The sequence below is a fragment of the Dipodomys spectabilis genome, unplaced genomic scaffold (assembly GCF_019054845.1).
Source record: "Dipodomys spectabilis isolate Male_0828 unplaced genomic scaffold, ASM1905484v1 ptg000006l, whole genome shotgun sequence".
NCBI lineage: Eukaryota > Metazoa > Chordata > Mammalia > Rodentia > Heteromyidae > Dipodomys > Dipodomys spectabilis.
Window position 1 is genome coordinate 12937633 of NW_024870683.1, and position 24418 is coordinate 12962050.

At 40.3% G+C, this 24418-nt stretch overlaps 1 protein-coding gene across 2 annotated transcripts in view; it reads left to right on the top strand.

Annotated features, from left to right (window-relative positions):
* The window catches only part of Plppr1 (phospholipid phosphatase related 1), a 113069-nt gene extending 90625 nt beyond the window's left edge, over positions 1-22444 (top strand). For both annotated transcript variants that reach the window (XM_042696279.1, XM_042696271.1), the window contains exons 5-8: positions 7777-8027; positions 11755-11931; positions 16127-16258; positions 21912-22444. In XM_042696279.1, the coding sequence (XP_042552213.1) occupies positions 7777-8027; positions 11755-11931; positions 16127-16258; positions 21912-21944 (593 nt within the window). In that variant the 3' untranslated portion in view covers positions 21945-22444. The remainder of the gene's footprint in view (positions 1-7776; positions 8028-11754; positions 11932-16126; positions 16259-21911) is intronic.
* Positions 22445-24418: the final 1974 nt, after the last annotated feature.

Below are 24418 nucleotides of genomic sequence, written 5' to 3' on the forward strand. Positions count from 1 at the left end.
AAAAAAAGATGAAATCTCATCACAGTATAAAAAATGCTTTATTAATAAAAGCTTGAATAACCAACATTCTTGCCTTGGCTTTTTAGAGTTATAGGTGTCTTTCATCTGATTTTAGAACTAATTTAATAACAACATCCTTTAGTTATAGTAGTAACATCTATTTAGAAATCACTTTTACAACATGTGTTCATAACTTTTTATCATTTGAATAACAACTCTGCAATGTAGGAACTCTTTAAAGTATATTTTACAAGAAAGAACATAATCAACAGGTATACACTTACACATTGAAGTTAAGTACCATGAAGCTCTGAAAAGCACAAAGAGATGGAGCTTCACCATAAGATTTAGACCTTGAGAGCTTGTTTGGAGGTTCTAGCAGGGGAGCGCAGCTACTCATCTCCCCTTGATCGAAGACCAGTCCTCCTCTATCAGGGATGGTCATCCTCTTCAATGGAGTATGCAGCTTCTGGAGCACTGGAGGGAGGGAGGGGACACCCGCCTAGCCAGCTACATCAACTGAATCAACTCTGACGATAAATGGGGTGACAGATGTTGCAGCCAGATCGCCCTCAAAGCACAGCAATGGTGGCATAAAAGGTGAACTCAGTCAACAGTAAAACTTGCTAGACATTATGTTGAAAATGAACTATACAACTCTTGGTGAAGGGGGATCGAGAGGGAAAAACCTGGGAGAAAATGAGGAAAGAGGTGACATTGTTCAAAAAGGAACTACTCATTACCTGACCTAGGTAACTGTAACCCACTGTTCATCACTCTTTACAATGAAATAAGAATAGGAAAAACAACAAAAGTCAGTGGGGATGTGGGGGGGGGACGAACCCTATTACAATGTTGGTTGAAATGTAAACTAGTGCCAGCCCTGCAGAAAGGCAGCTTGAAGATTCCTTCAAAAATGCATAAATAAACAAAACATACTAAGATTTGGACTCCTGCTACAACAGCATAGAAAGAAAAATGAAAGAGCCTAGGTCTGCTGCCCTAGCTCCAGATCCAGAAGAGGGAAAGGGGAAACATGAGAGACCCAGCCAATGCTGGCAATTCTAGCTACAGGAAAGTTTCACCATCCTTATGAGCTTACAGCACCTTTAATAAGTAGCCTGCAATCTCCACAGTCACCTTGCTTTGGAGAAGGATCTCACATCATCTTGCAATGAACCACCAGAGTGCTGTAGCCAGGAGCCATGTTGTGAAGTAAGCTATTATCTGAATTCGGACTACCTAGAGGCCAGAACCCCATCTCTGGGGCTCCATGGACATCTCTGGGACTTCCCTGACCTAGCTTGGGGGAATAACTGTCTAGCACAACCAACTTGACTCAGCAACATGACTGTGACTTGCACTGGGAGAGACAAATAATGTGACATAGAAAGGAATAGAAACCACCATCCTTGAGAACCAGGGTTGAAACCAAGGGTGTGGGCAGCCCTATTGAACTTCAACTGAAGGTAGACAGTCATGTGATTCCCATTGTACCTGTTCTCTGCACCAGCAGGGAGTAAGCACTGCAATTCTGCTACTGTCCTGCTCACAGGCCAGTGAGGAGGTGCTCTAGCTCTTACCCTAACTCTGGGAATGCATGGCTGGCTTCAGCTGAAACTGACTGTACTTCTGGTTGGCCACTACCACAGTAAGAGCAAAGAGGAGCAACACAGTTCCACCCCTGCATAATTTCTGCTGCCAGCCACCCTGGCACCTTGTCTGATCTTATTCTGCCATTGGGAAAGGGAGAGCTGTGGTTCCTGCTACTACTTTTTCTCATGTAGCATCCAGGCCTATACCACTGACTGGCCAGAGAACAAGCACTTCATACTTCTCATTACTACTGCTACCACAATGACAGAGGGCCTTGCTCGCTGCAGAGCTAGCTAGAGGCAGCAGTACCCACCCCCTTATCATATATATTTTCAGACATCATGTATATTTTAGTGAATAGCTGAGAGACAATCTAGTATGACAGGTGGTTGACAAGATTCAATTTTAACTGGAAAATAAGGCATTCATAACCTAGTATAAAACATTTGGTCCTCCGTTTGGAGGTACCACCTCCAAGGTCACAGGCTATTTGAGGATGAAAGAAATATCATTCTTTCTTTCCCTCCTTCCCTCACCAATCCCTGCTAATGATTGTGGCTACTTGGATCTGGGCTTCCTGATGAAATGTGTCTATATCGAGAGAAGTCCTCTCAGCACCCAGCAGTCTGGATATGTGTCTTGCCTGGTTCTAAAGGAGTCTGGGAATAAGCCCTATTAATCAATTACCAATTTTCAATGGCTTCCAAGGTCATCAGCATATACAGATTTTTGACACTGCCACTCTGGAAGGAAAAGCTCTGGAGCCCTCCCTGCCCTGATCCTGCAGAAGAACTGGGTCTCAGCATTTCATTTCACATCCTAAGATACTGGTGATGGAAGATCCTAGCTTGACCAACAGGGTATGGTATCTGAAATTAGAGAGATCCAGGTAAAGCCTGGGAATGAAACGGGAGATTTCAAAACTTTCCTCCTGCTCTTTCTTCATGCTTTGGCTTGCAAGTGTCAGCTCTTTTTGATCACAAAGAAAGGGCACACTACAGTTTCTTCTGATGACCTGTGTCATCAGGACAGGTATGATGGGCATCACTGGTAGATGCCAAATCTCTTTGTCCTAATTTCAGGCTTTTTCTTTCCATACTTGAAAACCCTTCCTCCTCTCAGCCATTGCTGTCACTCTGTTGCTCTCAGGCCAAGTTGGATGTGACAGGTCTCTAGGAGGAGGTAGCAATGCTCGATAGGAAATGTACTCATTACCTCGCTCATGAACCCCTCATGTAACCCCTCTGTACAGTATTTTTACAATAAAAAATACAAAAAAGAGTTTTGCAGGGCTCTTGAGCTGTATCCTGAAAGGCACAGAACACACTTCCCTCTGCATGTCTGAAATGTCATTTTGAAGATTTTGATCACCCAGCCCCGAAGGCCTGATGCCAGCACAAGGCAGGGAGCACAGAAATGCCTTTCCCCTTCACTCTATCAGCAAGATCTGGCCTGGCTGTCCTGTAGCGTTCTCATTCGCATCCTCTCTGCTCTGTGTTGGACCTGGCACTTTACCTTAGCTGTTTTGTTCAGGGGTGGTGCTCTAGACACTTGAGCCATAGCTCAACTCCCAGGGGTTTTTTTTTTTGTTGTTTTTTGTTTTTTTGTTTTTTTTGCTAATTAACTGAAGAGTCTCATGGACTCTCCTGCCTGTGCTGGCTCTGGATCTTGATCCTCAGATCTCAGCCTCCTGAGTAGCTAGGGATATAGGCAGGAGCCACCAGCACCCAGCTCTGTGGCTGATTTTAGAAACTCAGTTTTCTCATCCTTCTTGCCATGAATCAGAGTTTGGAACAAACGAAGGAACAATAGCAGCAGTGAATGTCTCAAACACGCAGCTCTGGTGAAGTGTTTTATATTTAAGCCTCGTGACTGCCGTAAATTCAGAATTCCCTTCTGAAATGCAATCAGCTCCACCGAAGCAAAGAAGGGCTGTTGATGGAACTGGAGGCATAAGACAAATAGAACCAGTGGGGCAAGGAGCATAAGAATGATAAATGGGTTAACATTCCACAAAACAGGATCCCCCTCTTAGAGAATTTTAGCCAGTAAGCTAGGATACATAGTTATTTTTTTTAAATCCTTTAAATCATACTTCACAATACAAGGCACCATAAATGGTACTTCACCAAGACTCTAAGGACAAAACCAGCTTTTTTTTTTTTTTTTAGTTTCTGAAGCTTATAAAACCATATATAAAGAATTCAGGGTTAGGTAGCAGGGCGGTGGGTCTAGACTTCTTTACCAAACCTCCATGTGATCTGATGCTACATCTACAGTCACCATGGAAGATTTTACTGTCCCTTAGCATGGCCTGGGCCAGGAAGTTGGGCTCCCCAAGTAAAGGATTTCTAGCCTTTCTCAGGCTAGATCAAATGCACCATAAGAAATGTTGGGGAGGATAGTAAGGGGGGGGGGGTGGGAAGGAATGGGAAGGGGAAACAAAGGAGGAGGCAACAAATGCTTGATAAGAAACGTACTCATCACCTTGCCCATGTAATTGTAATCCCTCTGTATGGTATTTTCACACACACAAAAAAGTGTTAGGAAAGTAGATGCCGTTAACCCATCTGGAGAAGCTGACTCCATCTAGAGGACGTAGAGAGAAGCAATGCTCAGCCAGGGCACATAGGACAGGGAAGGCAAGAGCTATCAGTCACAGAATTATTTTGGCCACCAAGCTGGCATTTCAGACACTGATCCAAGGAGCCTAGAAATCCTTCCTCTCGAGAAGAACAGACCTGTCTTGACTGGAGGCACTTCTGACAGATGCAACTCTGGAGGAAAATACTGTCACCTTTCCTTTCCTGGAAAAGGATGTCTAGACAAACTGATGTTTGACAAAGCCAGAGACTTGGTCTTTGAAAATCTTGCTTGAGAATGTAAAAATTTTCCAGGCATTCGGACTTCAAGAACCCGGGGGTGAAAACTGCCAGGCATGATCAATGGATGCCTGTACCCAGGGGTCAGAGCTTGTAAGTAGAAGCTAGCTGAAGTTATTAAAAGAGCCAGTTCTCATTGTGATAAAGCATGTTCTGGCAAAGCCACAGAAAGGAAAATTATAGCAATCAATACCAACCAAACCGAAACCGGATGAAGATTTCAGCCAAATGTGTTTTCCCTTCTATTACAATAGATTAACGTTGAGGTGCTGAAATCAGCACCATTTTCAGATTCAAGACATTGAATAGGGGAGTCAAAATTGGACAGAAATGTAATTAAAACCCGAGCAGATCCTGGACATAGGGGTTAATGCTGGGTCTCATGCTTGGAAACTTCTTCTGCCACTGCACTTAAAAAGCTCTTTTTATCTCTGCATCCATTGTAGACCTGGTTCTAGTCAGCCTCTCTTGATATATTTAACATTTATTTATTTATTTATTTTTATTTTTTCTTGGTCATAGGGCTTGAACTCTGGGCTTGGACACTGTCCCTGAGCTCTTCAGCTCAAGGCTAGTGCTCTACCACTTGAGCCACAGCACCACTTGCAGTTTTCTGGTGCTTAAGAGGAGATAAGAGATTCATGGACTTTCCTGCCTGGGCTGGCTTTGAACCACGATCCTCAGATCTCAGACTCCTGAGTAGCTAGGATGACAGGCATGAGCAGGGCCTGGCTTAACATCATTTATTTAATAGATAGAATGAATAGGCTTTGAAATAATTCACAGCAAAACTTCCTATAATGAATTATATTGGACAAATTCAATGGCCAGCAAGTATATGAATGGATAGGAGGGAGGAGCTGGCTACATCTGTCACCCCAGAGATCCCAGGGCTCCGTCAGCTGATCTGGCTTCCCAGATGTCACCTTCCGCCCTCCCCATTCCATATAAAACCCTCTCAAAGCCACACACTTGAACTATCATTTTTCAGTCAAGGTATACGAATAACAATGATCCCCTGGTAAAACATCCAGAGAGGATCTCAAAGTCCACAGATGATATGGGGTCGACAGCTTCCAGACACATCCCAAATGAAGTGCTACCCATGGCAGTCCACCTTTCTTTAAAACAAGACAAAAAGCCAAGGATGCTCAACATCACAGAATCATCAGGGAAAACAACTCAGAATGACAGCTAAGAATGGTTGTGGCCTGTCACCTTTAAGGTAACAGGATCGTCAGGGTGTAAAGAAAGGGAACCTTTGCTTGCTGTTGCTGTCAATATAAATAGATGGCAATATAAATTGACAGCTGTCAATATAAGTTTCCATTATGGAAAACAGTAGGAAGGATCCTCAAAAAAAAAAGCAAAACGTAGAACTGTTATATGATCCAACAATACCATCTTTGGGGTATGTATCCCAAAGAAATAAAATCAGTATCTCAAGGCTAGTTCAGCATTCCCACTTCTCACAATAGCAAGGAGATAGAAACAACCTAAGTGTCCATCAACAGATGAATGGACAAAAAAACTGTGGTACCTATATGTCATGGGATACTCTCCAGCCATTAAAGAAAGGAATTAAATTCCACCATTTTTGACATTTTTGCTACGTGAATCTCACATCTAAGTGGAATCAAAAACAGTTGACTTCATTGAAATTGAGTTGACTGATGGCTACCAGCATCAGGAGAGAGTGGCAGGAGTGAGGGATGAGGAAATGCAGATTAATATGAACTAAATTTTAGTTCAAAACAAATGGGATATTCTGCTCATTGCACAGTACAGTGACCATAGAGAACAATCATGTGTTACATTGTAACTAGAAAACAAGGGTTTAAATATTCTTACTGTAACCAAATAACCAATATTTGAAGGCACTGATGTATGTAGCTTGATTTAAACATAACCCAATATACACATGTTGGAATACCACTTGATACCCCATAAATAGGCACAATTTTATGCTTTCCTTTATCTGCCAAAACATAATCTTAAAGGAAAGTATTCTGTTTTTCCATATTCAGGCTTTTGTTGATGCTGATCCTGTGAAATTTAAAATTTAAAATCTAGAGGTGCCCCCACCACAGAGTTCTCAGCCAAATAACAAAGTCAGAAAAGAAGTTCCCTCTCCCCCTCACCAGAAGACAGCCGTGTTCCTGGAAACTGAATACATTACCTTATAGGACCAAAGGGGAATTGTCAGGTGTGATTATGTTAAGACTCTTGACATGAGCAGATTATCCTGGATTATCCAGATGGAGGACATATAATCCCAAGGGTGCTTTTAAGGAGACAAGCCAGGAGGTCAGGGCGCAAGAAGGTGTGAGGGTGGAAGCAGATGTTGGAATTGTGTGAAAGTTGGAAAGAGGCCATAACATGAGGAAGGAGGGCACTTGTAAAAGCTGGAAACAGCCAGGCATGCATGGTCCTGTGGCACTTTCAGAAGGAAACTCAGCCTGCCAACACCTTGAGTGTAGCCTGGTGAAATCTGACTTTGGGTTTCTTACTTCCAGAGCTCAGTGATGACCTATTTATCTTGTGTTAAGCTAGTTGGTGGGCGGGAATTCACTGCAGCAGCAATATTGTAAATAATTCAAATACTACTAGCATGACTTTTCCTATAGTCTCATTTTCTAACCCCTCATCAGATAAAATGTTCAAATTTCTGGAGGAATCAAATGTGGGGAATATTTCTTGTTTACCTTTATAGGCATGAACACTCTGAAAACGCTTATCTACCATAGTCACGTACCATGCTGTTACAGATTACTCCTCGTAGGAATATTTATTTTCTTGTATAAGATCAGGGAAAAATTATTTTCTATAGAAAGAAACCTGATGTTGTGTAGTTACTTAAAACAAGATACCTTACTGGGTATTTTACATGTGTCTTCGTTCATCTTCTCCAACTATCTGCCCTCCAGTTTTCTACCAAGAGTACTAAGGATTAAAGAAGGTAAACAATGTTTACTGTAATTGGCTCACCAAAAGGGAGACTGAAGCCCAGGTCTATGACATGCCAAAATTCAAATCCTTCCCATTAGAATGTGCTACTTCTGAATTACATCAAACGATAAAATGCCAACAGTAGACTGTTTGCCTAGGCTGGTGGAAAGGGGCCTTTGAGAAGCAGGGTCCCTTCCCTAGGAAGATAAAGATGGGAGGCATTCTTAAAGACGGGATGTTCTTAGAATCTCTGTGATGGATCATCACAGACTCTTAACTGCTCTTTCTTCTCAGGGGAGAAACCATTCAGGAATTGCATGCCACTGAACTCTCTTCAATCTCTTTACAGGGGTGTTTGCATTTGGACTGTTTGCTACTGACATTTTTGTAAACGCCGGACAAGTGGTCACTGGACACCAAACACCATACTTCCTGACGGTGTGCAAGCCAAACTATACCAGCTCAGACTGCCGGACACACCACCAGTTCATCAACAATGGGAACATTTGCACTGGGGACCTGGAAGTTATAGAAAAGGCTCGGAGATCTTTTCCCTCCAAGCATGCTGCTCTGAGCATTTACTCCGCCTTATATGCCACAGTGAGTGTTCAAGTCTCCTATCACCCTGAAGCTGGGGTTTTGCTGGGATGTGCACACACCCCTACCTCCAACTTCTACCCTGTCGTTTGCAAGTGGTCTTTCAATTCATGTATGACATGTTTCTCCTGTAGCACACATGCTATTGTTACAACGTTCCAACCTCACTTCCGTCATCCCAGCATAATATCCTGATCTCATATTCCAGGGATGTTAGTTCTGCAGAAAATTCCCTAGTTCTGTGCAGAAATCATGCTGGGAGAATAACTAGGAACTCACAATAAAGCTGAGATTGAGACTCCTGGAACCAGGATGGGGATTGTCTTATCATCCACTCTTTGCCAGTTTGGGCCAAGGTTCAGGAGATCCCACCTTTCTCACACTGGCCTACAAATGTGGCCCTAGGTAAATGGCTGCCCTTTTTCTGTGCAAACTGACCAGGGGGTTACACAGCCTTGCTTTGCTTCTCCTGACACTTCATCAATTTACTAGAAGAGGTGTGTGATCCTAAAACACCAGTACCCCAGAGTTCATGTCACACTGCTCCTCTAGATCATACCACCTTGACTATCCCATTAGGGTGTAAGGTTTTCTTGAACATTTTTGCTCTCGGTAGAGAAGAAACAATGGGCTTATTTTCCTGCCTTTTGACTGTATCCATGTTGGATAGGGCCATCTTTCACCTTTCTCTGATCTGTGCTTCCTTTAAGCCCAGAACACAGAAGCAGCAAGGTCATTTTAAAGGCATACATGCTAATAGGACTGGTAAGAGTCACATACATGTACCCACTGAAGTAGCTATTGGTCAGAAACACTCCCTTTCTTATATTTAGAATAATGTAGTCTACAAGACCATAGCTGCATGAGGCCCTCTCCGTCTATGAGGGATCTGGGTTCTTCCCGTGGCTCCAAAGCTGGAACAATAGTGCTAACTACAGGCCCAATCTATGCAGCAGCATTTAAAACAAGGCATGAGCTTCACACACCCAGCAGCTCACATTTATAATCCTAACTACTCAGGAGGCTGAAATCTAGAGGATCACAGTTCAAAGCCAGCCCTAACAGGGAAGTCTAGAAGACATTTATCTCCACTTAACCAGCACAAATCTGGACTGGAGGCATGGTTGAGGTGGGATTGCACTAACTATCAGCAAGAAAGCTAAGCAAGAAATGCTGAGTTCAATCTCCAGTATTAGCTTAAAATATAAAATAAAATAATGGTGAATATTCTCTTTCACACAACGTAGGGCAGGTAGTGCCTTTATGTTCCATTTGCGCTCCAGCATCTCATCTACAGGATGACCGTTCCTTATGGTCTACCTGATTTTTTAATAAGTTTTTATTGTGAAAATACTGTACAGAGGGGTTGCAGTTACATGAGCAAGGTAATGAGTACATTTCCTATCAAGCATTGTCACTTCCTCCTTTGTTTTTCCCCTACAATCCCTTCCCTCCCACCTCCACAACTACACTCCCCCTCCCCTGCCCCCCGCCTAAATTGTAAAGTTCGTTTTTCGACGTAGCATCTTGTACATCTCATTGTTGCAATGGGTCAATCTGTATCCCTATTTAAACAATTTGCTTTTTCCTTTCCCCTCCCCAAATTATACCAACATCAAATACAGTGAAAACAGGGGTTATACTGTGGAGGAGGGACATACAAGGCAACAAAAAAAAATCACGTAGTACCTTAGAAATATGTTATAAACAATAGCAAGAAAGAACAAACCATTTGTGTCCTTATTTCAGCTGCCCCAAGGTTAAGGAAGTGTGAACATAAATTTGTTTGTAAACAAACAAATTGTCACTTGTTTTGACTTCTTTACCAAAGAAAAAGAAAAAAAACTTATGTGGATATTTTTCTAAGCAAAGAAACCCTCTGAGACATTCAGTCTATTTTCCATTTTTAAGATACTGATTTGTCCTAAATTATGTAGAACCTGATTTGCATAAGGTACTGTACTCTTGTCTTGTACTTTTATCAGATTCAAATCACTGTTGTAGGAAATTAAGTTTCATGATTTTAGCATAAAAAACAAATCTAGAGGGCTGAGAAGGTGGCTCAATGGTAGAGTGCTTGCCTAGCATGCATGAGGCCCTGTGTTCGATTCCTCAGCAACACATAAGCAGAAAAGGCTGAAAGTGGCACTGTGGCTCAAGTGGTAGAGTGCTAGCCTTGAGCTGAAGAGCTGAGGGACAGCGCCCAGGCCCAGAGTTCAGGCCCCGACCAAAAAAAAAAAAAAAATCTATTACTTAAACCAGTCTTATTAATAAATGATACTTAAACCTCACTGGGACAGGGGCTGCAAAAGCATACATTTGGAGTTTGCGTTCAACCTGATGCAAATCACATTCCCCCCTAGGACAAAGGGTCTGACCGCAGATATCCTCAGAGCCTGCTTATGTGTTAAGTGCTTATTACGCCAGAGTGATGGATATGCTAATTACCAGTAGCTGATCATTACACAGTGTGGACGTGTATTGAAACATCATAAATCTTTACAATTATTGTGTGACAAGTAAAAATCAAAAGAGAAACTCCACAATATCCTTGCTACCAGCTAAAACTGGGCAAACTCTAAATAGTTCATGCTCTTAAAGAAAAGATTTACAAGGGATGAATTACAAAACAATACCGGAGCACAAAAAGCTAAAATTACATTGTAAACATTTTAATCATTAGTTCCCATATGGTCTCAGAATAGGATGCAATTTATGTAACTTTGATCCAGCAATGTGTTTGTAGAGCATCTGTAACATAGAATGAAGATTCCTATTTCTCAGTCTTCATATTAGTGTTAAAAACCTCTTTCTAGGAAATTCAGGTTCCATTGTAATGTTGTAAAGTGCATCTATTTGAACACATGTGTGCTCAGACCATGTGACCATGCTAGATGCCATGATCTAAGTATCAAGAGTTACTAAACGGAGCCCGTCTGTTTAGGAATGATGGACCAATGATGCCCTCTAGTGGTGATTTTCCCATCTTCCTAATTCTACCAGCAGAAATACATTCACATACTTTCTCGTGATGAAGTACTAACAGCCCACATCTTACATGTCATACTATGCTTTAGTTCGTTCAACTCTTCCAACCCTTTTGCATGTTGTGGTACACACAGGAAAGTTTAATATTTTCAAACTCCTTGGAGTAAATAAAGGCAGGGAGCACAGATGTCCCAAGAAATGAGGAATCTTTACTTCAGCACAACTACCATCTGTTTGATATCAGTGATTGGACCGTTCTGTTTCAGTCCACCAAATAGTCAACACTTTCCATTATTGCCTTAAAGTGTGCAGAAGCAGATAGAATTATGGGTACCATAAGTCAAATTATTGTTGTAACTGGCCTTCTCTACCTTAAAATTCCTTCTCATGGGAGGATTATTTTTTTTTAATTTAAGCTTCTTTCATGGTTTTCCAAGTAACCCCAAACCATCTTCTAATTTGTGGCATATTCTAAACCCAATCATTTTTACAACAGCATAACTTCTCTTCCCCATGTTCACTAAACTAGAGAGGGCTGATTGAGGTGTATCTGTTCAGTGTCATTGCTGCACTAGTTTTCCTACTTAAACTTGTTGCTAAGCAACTCAGTGGAGTTGCTCATGGAAAAGGGGTTGCTTTGGCTGGACCTCTGCTCATGTATCCGGTGTTGTCTGTGCATACACGGGTCCACCCCAGCAGGAAGAAGCGGTCTGGTCACTCCCTGGCTTTTCTACCTCTCCAGATGTACATCACAAGCACAATCAAGACAAAGAGCAGTCGACTGGCCAAGCCGGTGCTGTGCCTGGGGACTCTCTGTACAGCCTTCCTGACTGGCCTAAACCGGGTCTCGGAGTACCGGAATCACTGCTCGGACGTGATCGCGGGCTTCATCCTGGGCACTGCAGTCGCTCTGTTCCTGGTAGGTCAGCTTGCTGTGACCCCTTTCTTCCTTCTTACTCACTGAGTGGGGGCTAGCGAGGGTCATGGTGAGTGGGAAGTCCAGCTTTCACAGTCTGTGTCTGTCTCCCTCTTGTAATTCTCATTCTCTAAGTGTCATGCAACCCTTTCTGAAAGGATGAATCTAAAACACCTTTTCAGTGTCAGAGAGGATTTTCTCAAGAAAGAAGGAATGCTCTACTTCCTTCACCTCTGAGGTTGGGGTTGGGTCTGGACATACTCCATCCAGGGTGCCTGGAAGTATTTGCGATCAGAAGGTCTGTGTCTCCGTTAAGTACAGAGGACAGAGCACTGGCAACTCAGGTACCAGTCCTCTACCCTCCCGGGACTCATGAGCCAACACAGTATGCATATCCTTCTGTTTAACATAAGAATTTGGAAACAAAAGAGGAGGCTACAATGCTTGATAAGAAATGTACTCAATGTCTTGCCCAATGTAATTGTTGTAACCCCTCTGTACAGTATTTTCACAATAAAAAAATTAAAGAAAAAGAATTTGGGAGCCAGCTTCACCCCTTCTTTTAATCTTTTTTGTTTTCTTTTTACACATCACCATTGAGATGTGATTGGTATGTAATAATGTGTAAAGTGTCCCATTTGATAAAAATTTGGCCAAGAGATATAGCCAAAGGAATCATATTATACATATCATTGTTCTGGAATATTTTATCTAGTATAATTATTTTTAAAGATGCACTCATGTGGTAGAATATATCAGTAACCCAATTGTGGTACCTATAGTGTTATATTCTGTTTCATGGGTATACTATGGTTGTGCAGGGATTTTTTTTTGAATCCTCAAAGATTTTTCCTTCTTACAATAGGCCCAAAGGACTTACAGTAAATCACTAGGCCTGAAAACTCTTATATTTTTCCTGAAAGAAGTCCCCTGTCAACAATCTGGTCTATGTAAGGAGAAAAAGAGCCATCACAGTCTCAAAAGAACCTCACACCTACTATGCCTTATGATCTATGTCCCCTTACAACTGGAATTGCACCCAGACTGGTTTTGTAGTCATGTGACTTAGCTCCATTTCCTTCCTTCCTCCCAGCCCTCCCTAGCATACAAAATACACATATGCCTATCCTAGCCTCTAACTCACATCCCCAACTTCCTTCCCCACTAAGAAGCACACATAAAACACATACCTGTCTCCCAACACTGATTGTAAAGCTCTGTTATGATTCATGTCTTTGAAGAGTCCAGCCTTTCTCTTTGTAATGAAACGTGATGAGGGCCTGAAATTATCTGCGAATTTCCAGGGTAAAGTTTCAAAAAAAATATGCCTAAATGGTTCTCAGATATTGATATACTAACTTCCTGCCGAATGTTTTAGGAAAGAGGGGAAAGAACAGATGTGATTTTTTTTGAATACCATCTGCCAAGGGAGATCACTGGTACATAAAGGAAATTAGGCTCAAAAGAAAATGCAAACAATGTTGGCATCCATCATTCAGATCTAGAGCCAGCTACATGTGGCTTAAGAGAAAGCACACTTTAGACAGACTCAAGCTATTTCATGGCGTTTTTTTAGGGATGTCTGAGAAAGCCTATGTATTTCCCTTTTATAAATTTATTTATTTATTTATTTAAGGACAGACGTGGGGCCTGAACTCTGGGCCTGGGCGCTGTCCCTCAGCTTTTCAGCTCAAGGCTAACTCTCTACTACTTGAGCCACAGTGCCCTTTCCAACTTTTTCTGCTTATGTGGTGCTGAGGAATCAAATCCATGGTCTCATGCATGCAAGGCAAGCACTCTACCACTGAGCCACCTTCCAGCCCCTATAAATTATTTTTTAAGTAGTTAGATGAAGAGATTTTAATTTAATGGGTCAGTTTAGGAGGATAATACATCTTGATCAATGTTGCCCTTTCCATCCATCTCCTCTAACTCACCCAGCTTCACCTATCCCTTCACAAATGTACATTAAATATGACGGGTGCATTCTTCCACCCTTCTCTTCATTTGTCTATTCCCCTACCCTTGACATCACAAACCTAGCCCCCAGACAACTCACGTACCAGCTTCCTGATACTCATTTTTGCTAAACTGTAAGCTTAGTTGTTCAAAGGAATTACACCATTGGAATTCTTCCTTGCATATACCATACATTAGTTAATATATTTATGTGTGCATGCATATAAGCCTATATATGTTTATAAGTTAGATCTAGCTTCTACATATGAAAGAAAACATACGTTCTTTGTTTCTCTGGGCCTGACTTACATCACTTAACACAATCATCCATTGCTCTGCAAGTGACATAATATCAACAGTCCACATACAAATCTTGCTTTAACATTACGCTTGTTTTCTCTCAGTAACTTGCATTCTTGTTTTCCACCAGTCCACTTACTCTTTGGTTTGTGTTGTTTTTAAGTGATTTCCCAATTGCTGTCAAAATTTACTTTCCTTAAATGACCTTCACCCACGAGTCAGAGCTGCTGTTGACTTTCCCTGTCTTGGGAAAGAGCATCCCTTCTGCATGTGCACGTGTGTGCGTGCGTGCGCGCGCACACACACACACACACACACACACACACATACATCCCAGGCCCACACACACTGATGTGGGGAAAGGAAGTAGGGGGAAGTCATGGAGGCATTCCAGAGCAGAGGTCTGGAGAGGAAATGGAGAAAGACATAAACAGAAAATCGAGTAGGGCAGCATACTGGCTTCCTATGTGTAGTATTGTTTCACATGTTTATATTTCATATGATGAATAATAGAGGTAAAAGACCAAAAATTAGTTGATAAAGGATATGCATGTAGGCATGTATTTCCAAGGGAGTCCTCACAATATTTTATGTCCTCATTTTATAGATGAGGAATGTGGGACTCACAGTAAATAACTTACCAAGAGTCACCTATCAATAAGAATGAAGTTATAGCCGGGTGCCTTGTAATCCAAGCTACTCAGGAGGCTGAGATCTGAGGATCACGGTTCAAAGCCAGCCCAGGCAGGAAAGTCCATGAGACTCTTATCTCCAGTTAACCACCAGAAAACTGGAAGTGGTGCTGTAGCTCAAGCATAGAGCACTTGCCTTGAGCTGAAGAGCTGAGGGTCAGCACCCAAGCCCAGAGTTCAAGCCCCATGACCGATGAAACAATAAAGAAGAAAGCTACACCTGGGTCCCTCAAAGGCCTCCATGTCTCCTCTCCTTGCATTCCCCAAGTATAAGAAGTTTAAACAGAGTTGTAAAGCAAGATAGGGTGAGCAAGATAAAGAGTGTTTACATAAGTATTCTGTATGGACTGAAGATTGGTAGGAAAGATTGTAAAACTATCTGCAAAATCATGAAGAAATGCAAAATCATGAAAGAAATTGTAAGAGCGTTTAAACTCTCCTACTGCTACAGGAGCAAAGAAAATGGGGAATAAAATAAATAAACGAGAGAAAACCCAGTGGTTATGACTCTGACATAAAATACAGAATGTTGAGTTACAATTTATAGACAATGGTTTTAATGACAGCAATTTCAAAAAGCGAATTATTTAACCCCAAGTAATAGTAGTCCCACAATTTGAGGAGGATTATCTTAGGTAGAAGTTAGAGAGCAGCCAACAGCTGCTCAGCTGACTGAGTTCCCATTTGGTTAATGTGTTTGGCACTTGTGGAAAAGCAACAAAACAGGATGGTGTGGTGGAGTGCTGTAGGGACTTGGGAGTTTAAACCTCTGGGTAATCTAGGGAAAGTTACCTAACTTTTCTTATCCAGCCTAGGGGTGACAATATTATATCTCTTGTTACTACTGGAAGTTGTTGGGTGAGTTAGGTGAGATGCGGATAGTGCTATGCATATAATCATCCTCAAGAAATATTCTTTTATTAGGAAGTGATTTACGTTTATCATCTTGAATGGTTGCCAATCGATGAGCTAGGTATTCCAATTTGTCCTTGACAGCGAAGGACACACATCCATGGAGTGGATGGATTGTCCTTGCCATCTCGTAAGTAAGTAGATGCTTCTGTATCTCTTAAGATGTGCTCAGCAGATAGATTTCCTCAAGTTTTCCCTTATGTCTGCCTCCTCATTGAAAGAACAGAAGTCACTGTAGCAGTGTTATGCAGAGAGGAAAGCCTGCTGTTCTCCGTGATGGCCAGACAGTGGTGGCTATAGGCTGAATGTGGTATTTTCTTCCCCTCTTCCTACAGGGAATGTGTGTGGTTCATAACTTTAAAGGAACACAAGGATCTCCTTCCAAACCCAAACCTGAGGATCCCCGTGGAGTACCCCTCATGGCTTTCCCAAGGATAGAGAGCCCTCTGGAAACCCTAAGTGCACAGGTATAGTACTGTGTTTTTAGTGAACCAAACCAATGGGCTTAAACCTTGTGATCCATTCTCCCCCTGAAGAAAGGACATCACTGAATCCAGTCAGCGTCAGTAAGATTCTGGTTCATTGTAAAGACCCTTGAGAAAGAAGTCTTTACCACCTCCCACAAGTAGTTCTGAATTTGCTCAGGTGCTTTGCAATCACGAAGTCTCAGGAAGTTCTCTTCTATTGAACTTAAGCTAGGATACTTTCCTGTACTTTCACCTCTAATAGATGATTACAGATTCTCAAAATTGTACTTAATTATGTGGGAAGCCAAGTTTTATTTGGTATCTAGTTGTCCCTTGCAAGGTACAGCTGTCCCTTGGTATTCACAGAGGATTAGTTCAAACCCTCCAGATTAGACTGAAATCCAAAGTTGTTCAAGACTCATAGAAGATGGTATAGTATTTGCATGTAACATGTGCAGAAACTCCTATGTGCTTTAAACCATCTCTAGATTACTTATACTTGAGAAAATGTAGGTGTAAGCCAGGCACTGGTGGTTCATGCCTGTAATCCTAATTATTGAGTAGGCTGAGATCTGATGATTATAGTTTGAAATCAGCCAGGGAAGGCAACTCTGTGAGACTCTCATTGCCAATTAGCTACTCAAAAAAAACAGAAGTAGAGCTATGGCTCGAGTGGTAGAATTCTAGCCTTGAGCAAATAAGCTCAGGAACCATGCCCAGCCCTTAAGTTCAAGTCTCAGGACAAGCACAAACAAACAAATAAATAAATAAATAAAGTGTAAATGAAATAATGGGATTTTTTCAGGGAACAATAGCAAGCAAAGACTTCTATACATGTTCATTTTGTCTGAATGCGTTTGATCTGTAATTGTTGAATCCACAGATGTAGAACCCATGAGTAAAGTGAGTCAGCTGAATTTGGAAAGAAAAAGATTTTTGTTACATCCAGTGATATAAGTTGGAGCCACACCATATTAAAAAGATTGGTAACTATGAGTGCTAAGTCTGCGTCAAAAACAACTATTAGAATTTCAATGCAATGAATACCAGTTATTTTACAATAGAACCTGGCTTTTTAAATTTTTAAATTTTAATACTTTTTTATTGTAAAAATACTATACAGAGGGGTTACAATTACATGAGCAAGGTAATGAGTGTATTTTCTGTCAAGCATTGTTGCCTCCTCCTTTGTTTTTCCCCTACCATCCCCTCCCTCCACCTCTACAACTACACCACCCCCTCTAAATTGTAAAGTTTGTTTTTTGACATAACGTCTTGTACATCTCATTGTTGCAATGAGTCCACCTGTATCCCTATTTAAACAATTTGTTTTTACCCTTCCCCTCCACAAATTATACCAACATCAAATACAGTGAAAACAATGGCTAGAAGCTGGCCTTATGCCCAAGTTATAAAAACTAATTAAGACCACAGTTCTTGCCGTCAGAGAATTAATATGATCAGGAAAGGTGTGCCTTGGGAGTGGGACAAACTATTTCCATGCAAGGAAAAATACTTGGGGCTCACCATTATACCCCCATGAGCTTTTTTTTTATTGTTTTCCCTTTCCTCACATGACAGTGAGCATTTTTAATGAACAAATTGGAAATAAAACAGAAAAAAACAGTTCTGATGTACTTATTTTAAATATATATATATAAACTTTTTAAAATTATCTTTAAGCAGTTGTACAAAGGGGTTTTAATTCACCATGTGAGTTGAATCATCCCTCCTACCATTCTCCCATATGTGACTAATTTATATACAGCCTATTGGTAAATAACAACACTTTACAGTAGATAACAGTAAATAACAACACTTTATAATGAATGACAGTCAATAACAACACCTCACAATAAAGTAAGGAAATGGAATCTCCAGGAAATGGAATCTCGCTGGCTTTTCTTCACTCTCTAATTAGGTTTCAATACCCAATGAGTTCAAAGCAGCCACTATTTTTGAAGTGAGATAACTGAAGACCAAAATGAATTTTGAAAAGGAGTTTTAAAAACACATGCTGGGTCACACTAACACGTCAATCCGCATGGCCTTGGAAATGCTGTGCCCTGGGTATCTCGGTTTAAGAATGTCTTTACCTACCATCATTCTGCTCTGTACTCACTGCCTACGCATTATCCTGTATCTGAACTCGTCCCAAGATTTTTTTCTCCCTTCTCCTTCACCACAATTCATAGTTGGCCAAGCTAAGAGAGGTTTTACTTATTCTAGAGGAAAAACTACCAAAAGTTTCCAAAAGACTTTTCTTAAAAACAGCAGAACTCCTCATAACTTCGTCATCCACTATAGGTTATAGCTGAACCTCCATCATATTTTTCAGTATATGTTTTTGACTATGTATGCAATATCATTGAAAATAATATGAGGCCTTTCTGAATACTAAGCTTGGGCCAAAGGACTTTGAGGGTCTCTCATATTACTGCCTCTCGCAAATAAAGTCAATACCTCCCCCTCATATTTTCCAAAGACTTGAAAACCTTTGATCTTTGAGAATCTGGGTTCTGTGAACCTTGCCTTACTTTTTCTATATCCTGCTGTTCAATAGGTGTGAAATAAACATTGAATGGTTGAAAGAAAGCCAGAATAAGATACAGTATTTAAAATCAAGAACCCCAAATCTGACACTTTCTGAACTTCCATGGCAAGTAGACACTTAGAAGAAGTGCTGAGCAGGACTTGTGCAGGTGACTCCAAATGAAGGGCCACAGGGAGCTAGAACTTCTCACTCACACGATGCAAGCTATACCAGTAGTGGAAATTGAAGCTACAAAGCATTTGATATAAAAGCACTGCTTTTATATCAAACATTTTTACATGGTTAGTAAGGAAGTTGTACCTTTTATTTGCTCATCAAAAAAAAAAACCTGAAAGACACTGAAAACCACCATATTTAATTTTCACAATCCTACTGTAATTGGTATTATTTGTTTTATAGATTAGGAAAGAAAGATGCACACAGTCCAAGCAGCATGCCCAAGGTTTCTCAATCAAAATGAAGCACAGACACATCTAATTCCAAAGGCCTTATTTGGTCTACTGTCTACACAGCCTGAGTCTTTATTCAAGTAAAAATTCCCTTGTGAAATCTATGACCCTTCAGGCCTGAATATGCAAATGTACTATAGAGTTGGTATAATTTAACCTGAGGTACATTTCCAAAATAAGTAGCTTCTGTTTTCTCCTCTTCATAAGAATTTCTGTGCTACTCCTTTAAGTTTACTCCTTGTAAATTTTGAAACAGACCATCTTCCCAGAAAAAAAATGACTTTCTAGGATTGAGAGAAGGATTGCCTTCTTCTCCTCAGAGCAAGTTCATGCATGAAATCCACTCACCATCCAAGATATAAGACCGATGCAACAGTTCTCTCTTCCTCCTTACAACTTTAATTCAGCTTTGAACATTTGCTTTCTGTTATAGCTCTTAGTCTAATAGAGTGAGACAGAGTACACTTTCTAAAAATCTTTTCAGTACTAATGAGAGGCCAGAAAATAAAAATTATAGAAAGTTCAGATAGAAAGAAGTCATTTCCAAAGCATTATTTTATGACCCTGTGCAATTTTTGTCATATCAGAGAGAATAGCTTTTAGCAATTCATGTTCTATTTAAATGTTCACATTCTCTTCTCATAGAGAAATTAAATTAGAAATAAAACAACGTTGTTACCTCACTCTGAATATAACATAGAATCATCATTTGCCTTCCTTTTTCAGAGAAAAGAAGATTTTTAAAGGCTCTCTGTCTGTCTCTGTCTCTGTCTGTCTCTGTCTCTGTCTGTCTCTTTCTCTGTTTCTGTCTCTCTCTGTCTCTTTTTCTGTCTGTCTCTGTCTCTGTCTCTGTCTGTCTCTCTCATCTCTGTCTCTGTCTGACCCTTTTCTTAGAGGATTTTGAGACAGGTCTTGCAATGTGGCCCAGACTGGTCTCAAACATTCAATCTTTCTGCCTCTGTCTCTTGAGTGTTGCATTTACAGGTGTGTCCTGACAGACTCAGCAAGGTATCTGTTAAAAAAAAAAAAACATTAAATGAGAAATCCAGATGTTACCAAGTACACTGATGATTAGACCAAAACAGCAAGTGATTATTTTTCAGAAAAGGAAGAGTGAAAAATATTCCCAGAGGATTATTCTGATAAACCCTGCTTCAGGATAAGTGGTAGTATAGACATTATATTGTTTATTATTAGCGTACACTAGCTACACAGGGTGGCATTTCATTGTGCCATTTCTACTTGTGTACACATTGCATTCCAGTCTATCTCACATCTTCTATCCCTCTCCTTTATTCCCTTCCTAAGATAATCGCAACAGGTTTCATTATTCTATTTTCATACTATCTTCTTGCAAACTATCTTTTTCAGCCATATTCATCTTTATTCACTCTCCCCCTCCCATTAGTACCTACTGTCTTTTGTATTCTAAATAAATAAATGAAATCTTCCCAACGTCACTCTGGTTACCTTAGGATATTGCTTTTTTTTATTTTTTACCATTTACTATTAGATTAAATCATATAAACCTATAAATGGCATAAGTATTGACTCCCACCCCCAAAAAAAGAAGCTACAAAAAGAAAGCAGGTTGTGTAAGTCAGTAATCATAGTAAACTTTTAATGCATTCTTCTCAGTGATTATTAGGCAAGCAAAAGAGAGTAAATATATAGATTAACTCATTTTCCTAAAAATCATGTGAAATTAAAAAAAAAACTCTAGTACAAGACCATAAAGTAAATTAAAAAAAAAAAAGTAATGGCTCTGCATCCTACTGATCAAATTTTATAGGAAAAAAATAGACAACTAACTAAATTCAACCCCAAACCACTGGAAAATATTAAACACATTTCTGTAGAACTTATAACTACAAAAAAATCATATAGGCCAGGAGCTGGTGGCTCACACCTGTAACCCTAGCTACTCAGGAGGCTAACACCTGAGGATCGTGATTCAAAGCCAGGTCAGACAGAAAAGACTATGAGATTAATATTTCCAATTAACCACCAGAAAACCAGAATTTTCCCTGTAGCTCAAAGCAGTAGAGTGCTAGCCTTGAGCAAAAGAGCTCAGGGACAGTGCCCAGACTCCCTGAGTTCAAGCCAAACAGCCACTACCACCAATAAGAAAATTATATAGAATATTTTTTAAAATTTGTATTAGTCAATATTAAAACATTTTAGAACTGTGAGATGCAGTTGAAGTTCTTTTGAGATACTTAAATGCTTATATTACAAAAACAGTACTAGAATTATTAGAATTACATAGAAAGAAGTTTTGTTTTTCTTTTGTCGGTTCTGGGGCCTGAATTCTGGGCCTAGGCGCTGTCCCTCAGCTCTTCAGCTCAAGGCTAGCACTCTACCACTTGAGCTACAGCACCACTTCTGGCTTTTTCTGCTTATGTGGTGCTGAGGAATTGAACCTAGGGCCTCATGCATGAAAGGCAAGCACTCTACCACTTATCCCAATAGAAAGAAGTTTTAGGTGGAGAAATGATCTGATCCTGGTTTAGTTGAACACTTGGGGAAATTTTTAAAGGAAAAGCACAGGAAAGGAAACCCAAGGAAGGAATTTTCATAGGTGAGTGGATGCGTGCCAAAGCCAATCAACCCAATCCTGAGCTCCTTTCTGCTTGTGTTTTCTCCACAGAACCACTCAGCCTCCATGACAGAAGTCACCTGAGAAGAGTAAGGTGCACAGCTGTGCTTTGTTTTTTTTTTTAATCTCCTTCCAATTCAATACTTCAAAACACACAGTTACTCAATGTCCAACTGTGGAGACAAGTATTATGTTTATCTAGTTAGAGGCAAATGTTTTGTACATTTTTTTTGTATGAAGAAGTGATGTAGCTTGCCCTGATCTCTCTCTCTCTCTCTTTTGGTCAGCTTTAATATATTTATGCCAGAATTTTAAAACCAACAAAAATTTCTTGTTCAAGTGTGCATTGCAGAATCACATTTATTCACTGGTGGATGTTGTTTTTGTGAGATTTGTACACAAACCTTCTATTCTCAGTTTTATAGACACAAAGATGGTGAATATGACAATTCACTTCAAACTTTTATTACCACAGTTGCTGCCTCCTCCAAAATTTTTGAATTTTAATGGAAGTTAAACTTTTGAGTGCCAGGAAGGACAATGTTGGTTAATGGTAAATCTTAAAATCAATTCTAGGAAAAAGAAAATTCCATGAAAACATTGCATTCTGATCTAATAGTTTATTTGTGACATTCAAAGGTAAAATATTAGTGAAGTTGCCCCATTATGCAACAATTGCCAAAAAAAAGCCTAGGTTTTTGGGGGAGGAAGGGAGGGTAACAGGTTGTATGACTCTAAGAAACTAATAATCTGCCTAGAATTCTGTCCCTTAGCAGGCAGGTGACATTGTAACCTTCTTTCCAAACAGCAGCCAGCACCAGCCTTTCCTGTCAACTCAACAGTTTTATATATCTCCAATTGTATGGACTTTGTATGAAAATGAATATTTTACAGTGTACACAGTATTATTTTACAGAAAGGTTTCAGAGCATCTACAAAAGAGAGTCCCCAGAGCAACATCTTCACTCTGCGGCTTTTAACTCTCCTAGGATTTTAACTGCATCCTGTTTTTCTAGCATGGTGATAACTAACTAATGTGTACCTCCTTTGCGATAAGGAGCTCTTTGTCTGTACCTATCAGAATGTTTTCTTACATTTTCATGTTGATCCTTCTTAGCTTTTTTTGTACATATTTTTTTTCTAAAGAGAAGAAAAAGAAAACTATCACAAAATGTATTCTGACTCTTGTCCTTTGTTTTTTAAGTTTCATGCATTGGGCAAAGAAAGGTATTTGCAGAATGGCCAGGAAGATACCTCAACAAGTGTCCATTCCTTTCAAATTCACAAGACCGCAAACCCAAATAAGGGCATGACTGAGACGTTACTACACAGGTGTGGGTAGGGATGGACCTGATGGATTGGCAAAAGACAGTGATTTCTTAAACTACTCTCAGATGTGCATTCTGCATACCCGTTCTTCAAGCTGCCTGTGGATATGTATGAGTTGTCGATTTTTTTGAGACCAGTAAAAGTTAAACTTTTCCTGACTTCTCACTTGCCTAACTTTATACACATATACACACTCACATATACCTTCAGAGTGATAATCCATGAACGTTGGAAAAGAGGACAAGGAATATTTCTTGTTCCCTTCATCCTAGACATTAAACCACATAGCTTCCCGTACATAATCAGGTGGCTCTCAATACAGTGATGCTAAGGAAGCTCTGACAAATCAGTGCTATGTACATAAATACCAATATTATAAGCCAGATCTGTGTCACTCCCATTTCTGGCTTTTTCTTTTGCATCCAGATGCTTTTGAACTGTGTCTGCATCTTTTCACAGGATTTTTTTTTTAGAAATTAACCAACTTAGCTAGCTCAGAGGACTGTGGTGAAGAGAACAAGGAAATAATGAGAAAGAATAACTTGTGGCTGAGCAGTGTGACTCATGCCTATAACTCCAGCTACACAGAAGATAGAGACTGTAAACACTAATTGGAAGCCAGCCCAGACAAAATGTTAGTGAGAACTCAACTCAGACAACACTCTTGGTCTGGTAGTATATAATCTGTTATCCTGGCTAGGTAGGAGACATAAGTAGGACTGCTCAGACAAAAATGTGAGGCCTTCTGAAAAATAACTAAAACAGAAAAGTACTGGGGGTGGGAAGGGTAAATTGGCAGAGCGATTGCCTAGCAAGCACAAAGCCCTGAGATCAAACCCAAGGACTTCAAAATAAATAATTAGTCAATAATAATAATAATAGTTTGAAACCTCTGGGGTCTCTAATCTTGTATAAACTACCTAGGTATAATGCTATCTAACTTTAGGATGATTTTTTTTCCTAAACATGCTTTAAAATTTTTTTAATTAAAAAGAAAAGCAATGAAGCCAGGCGCTGTAATCCTCACTACTCAGGAGGCTGAGATCTGAGGATCACGGTTCAAAACCAGCCCGGGCAGGAAAAGTCCATGAGACTCTTATCTTCAATAAACTACTCAGAAAGCCAGAAGTGGCACTGTGGCTCAAGTGGTAGAGCACTAGCCTTAAGCTGAAGAGCTGCGGAACAGCACCCCCATGACTGACAAAAACAAAAACAAAAAAAAAGCAATG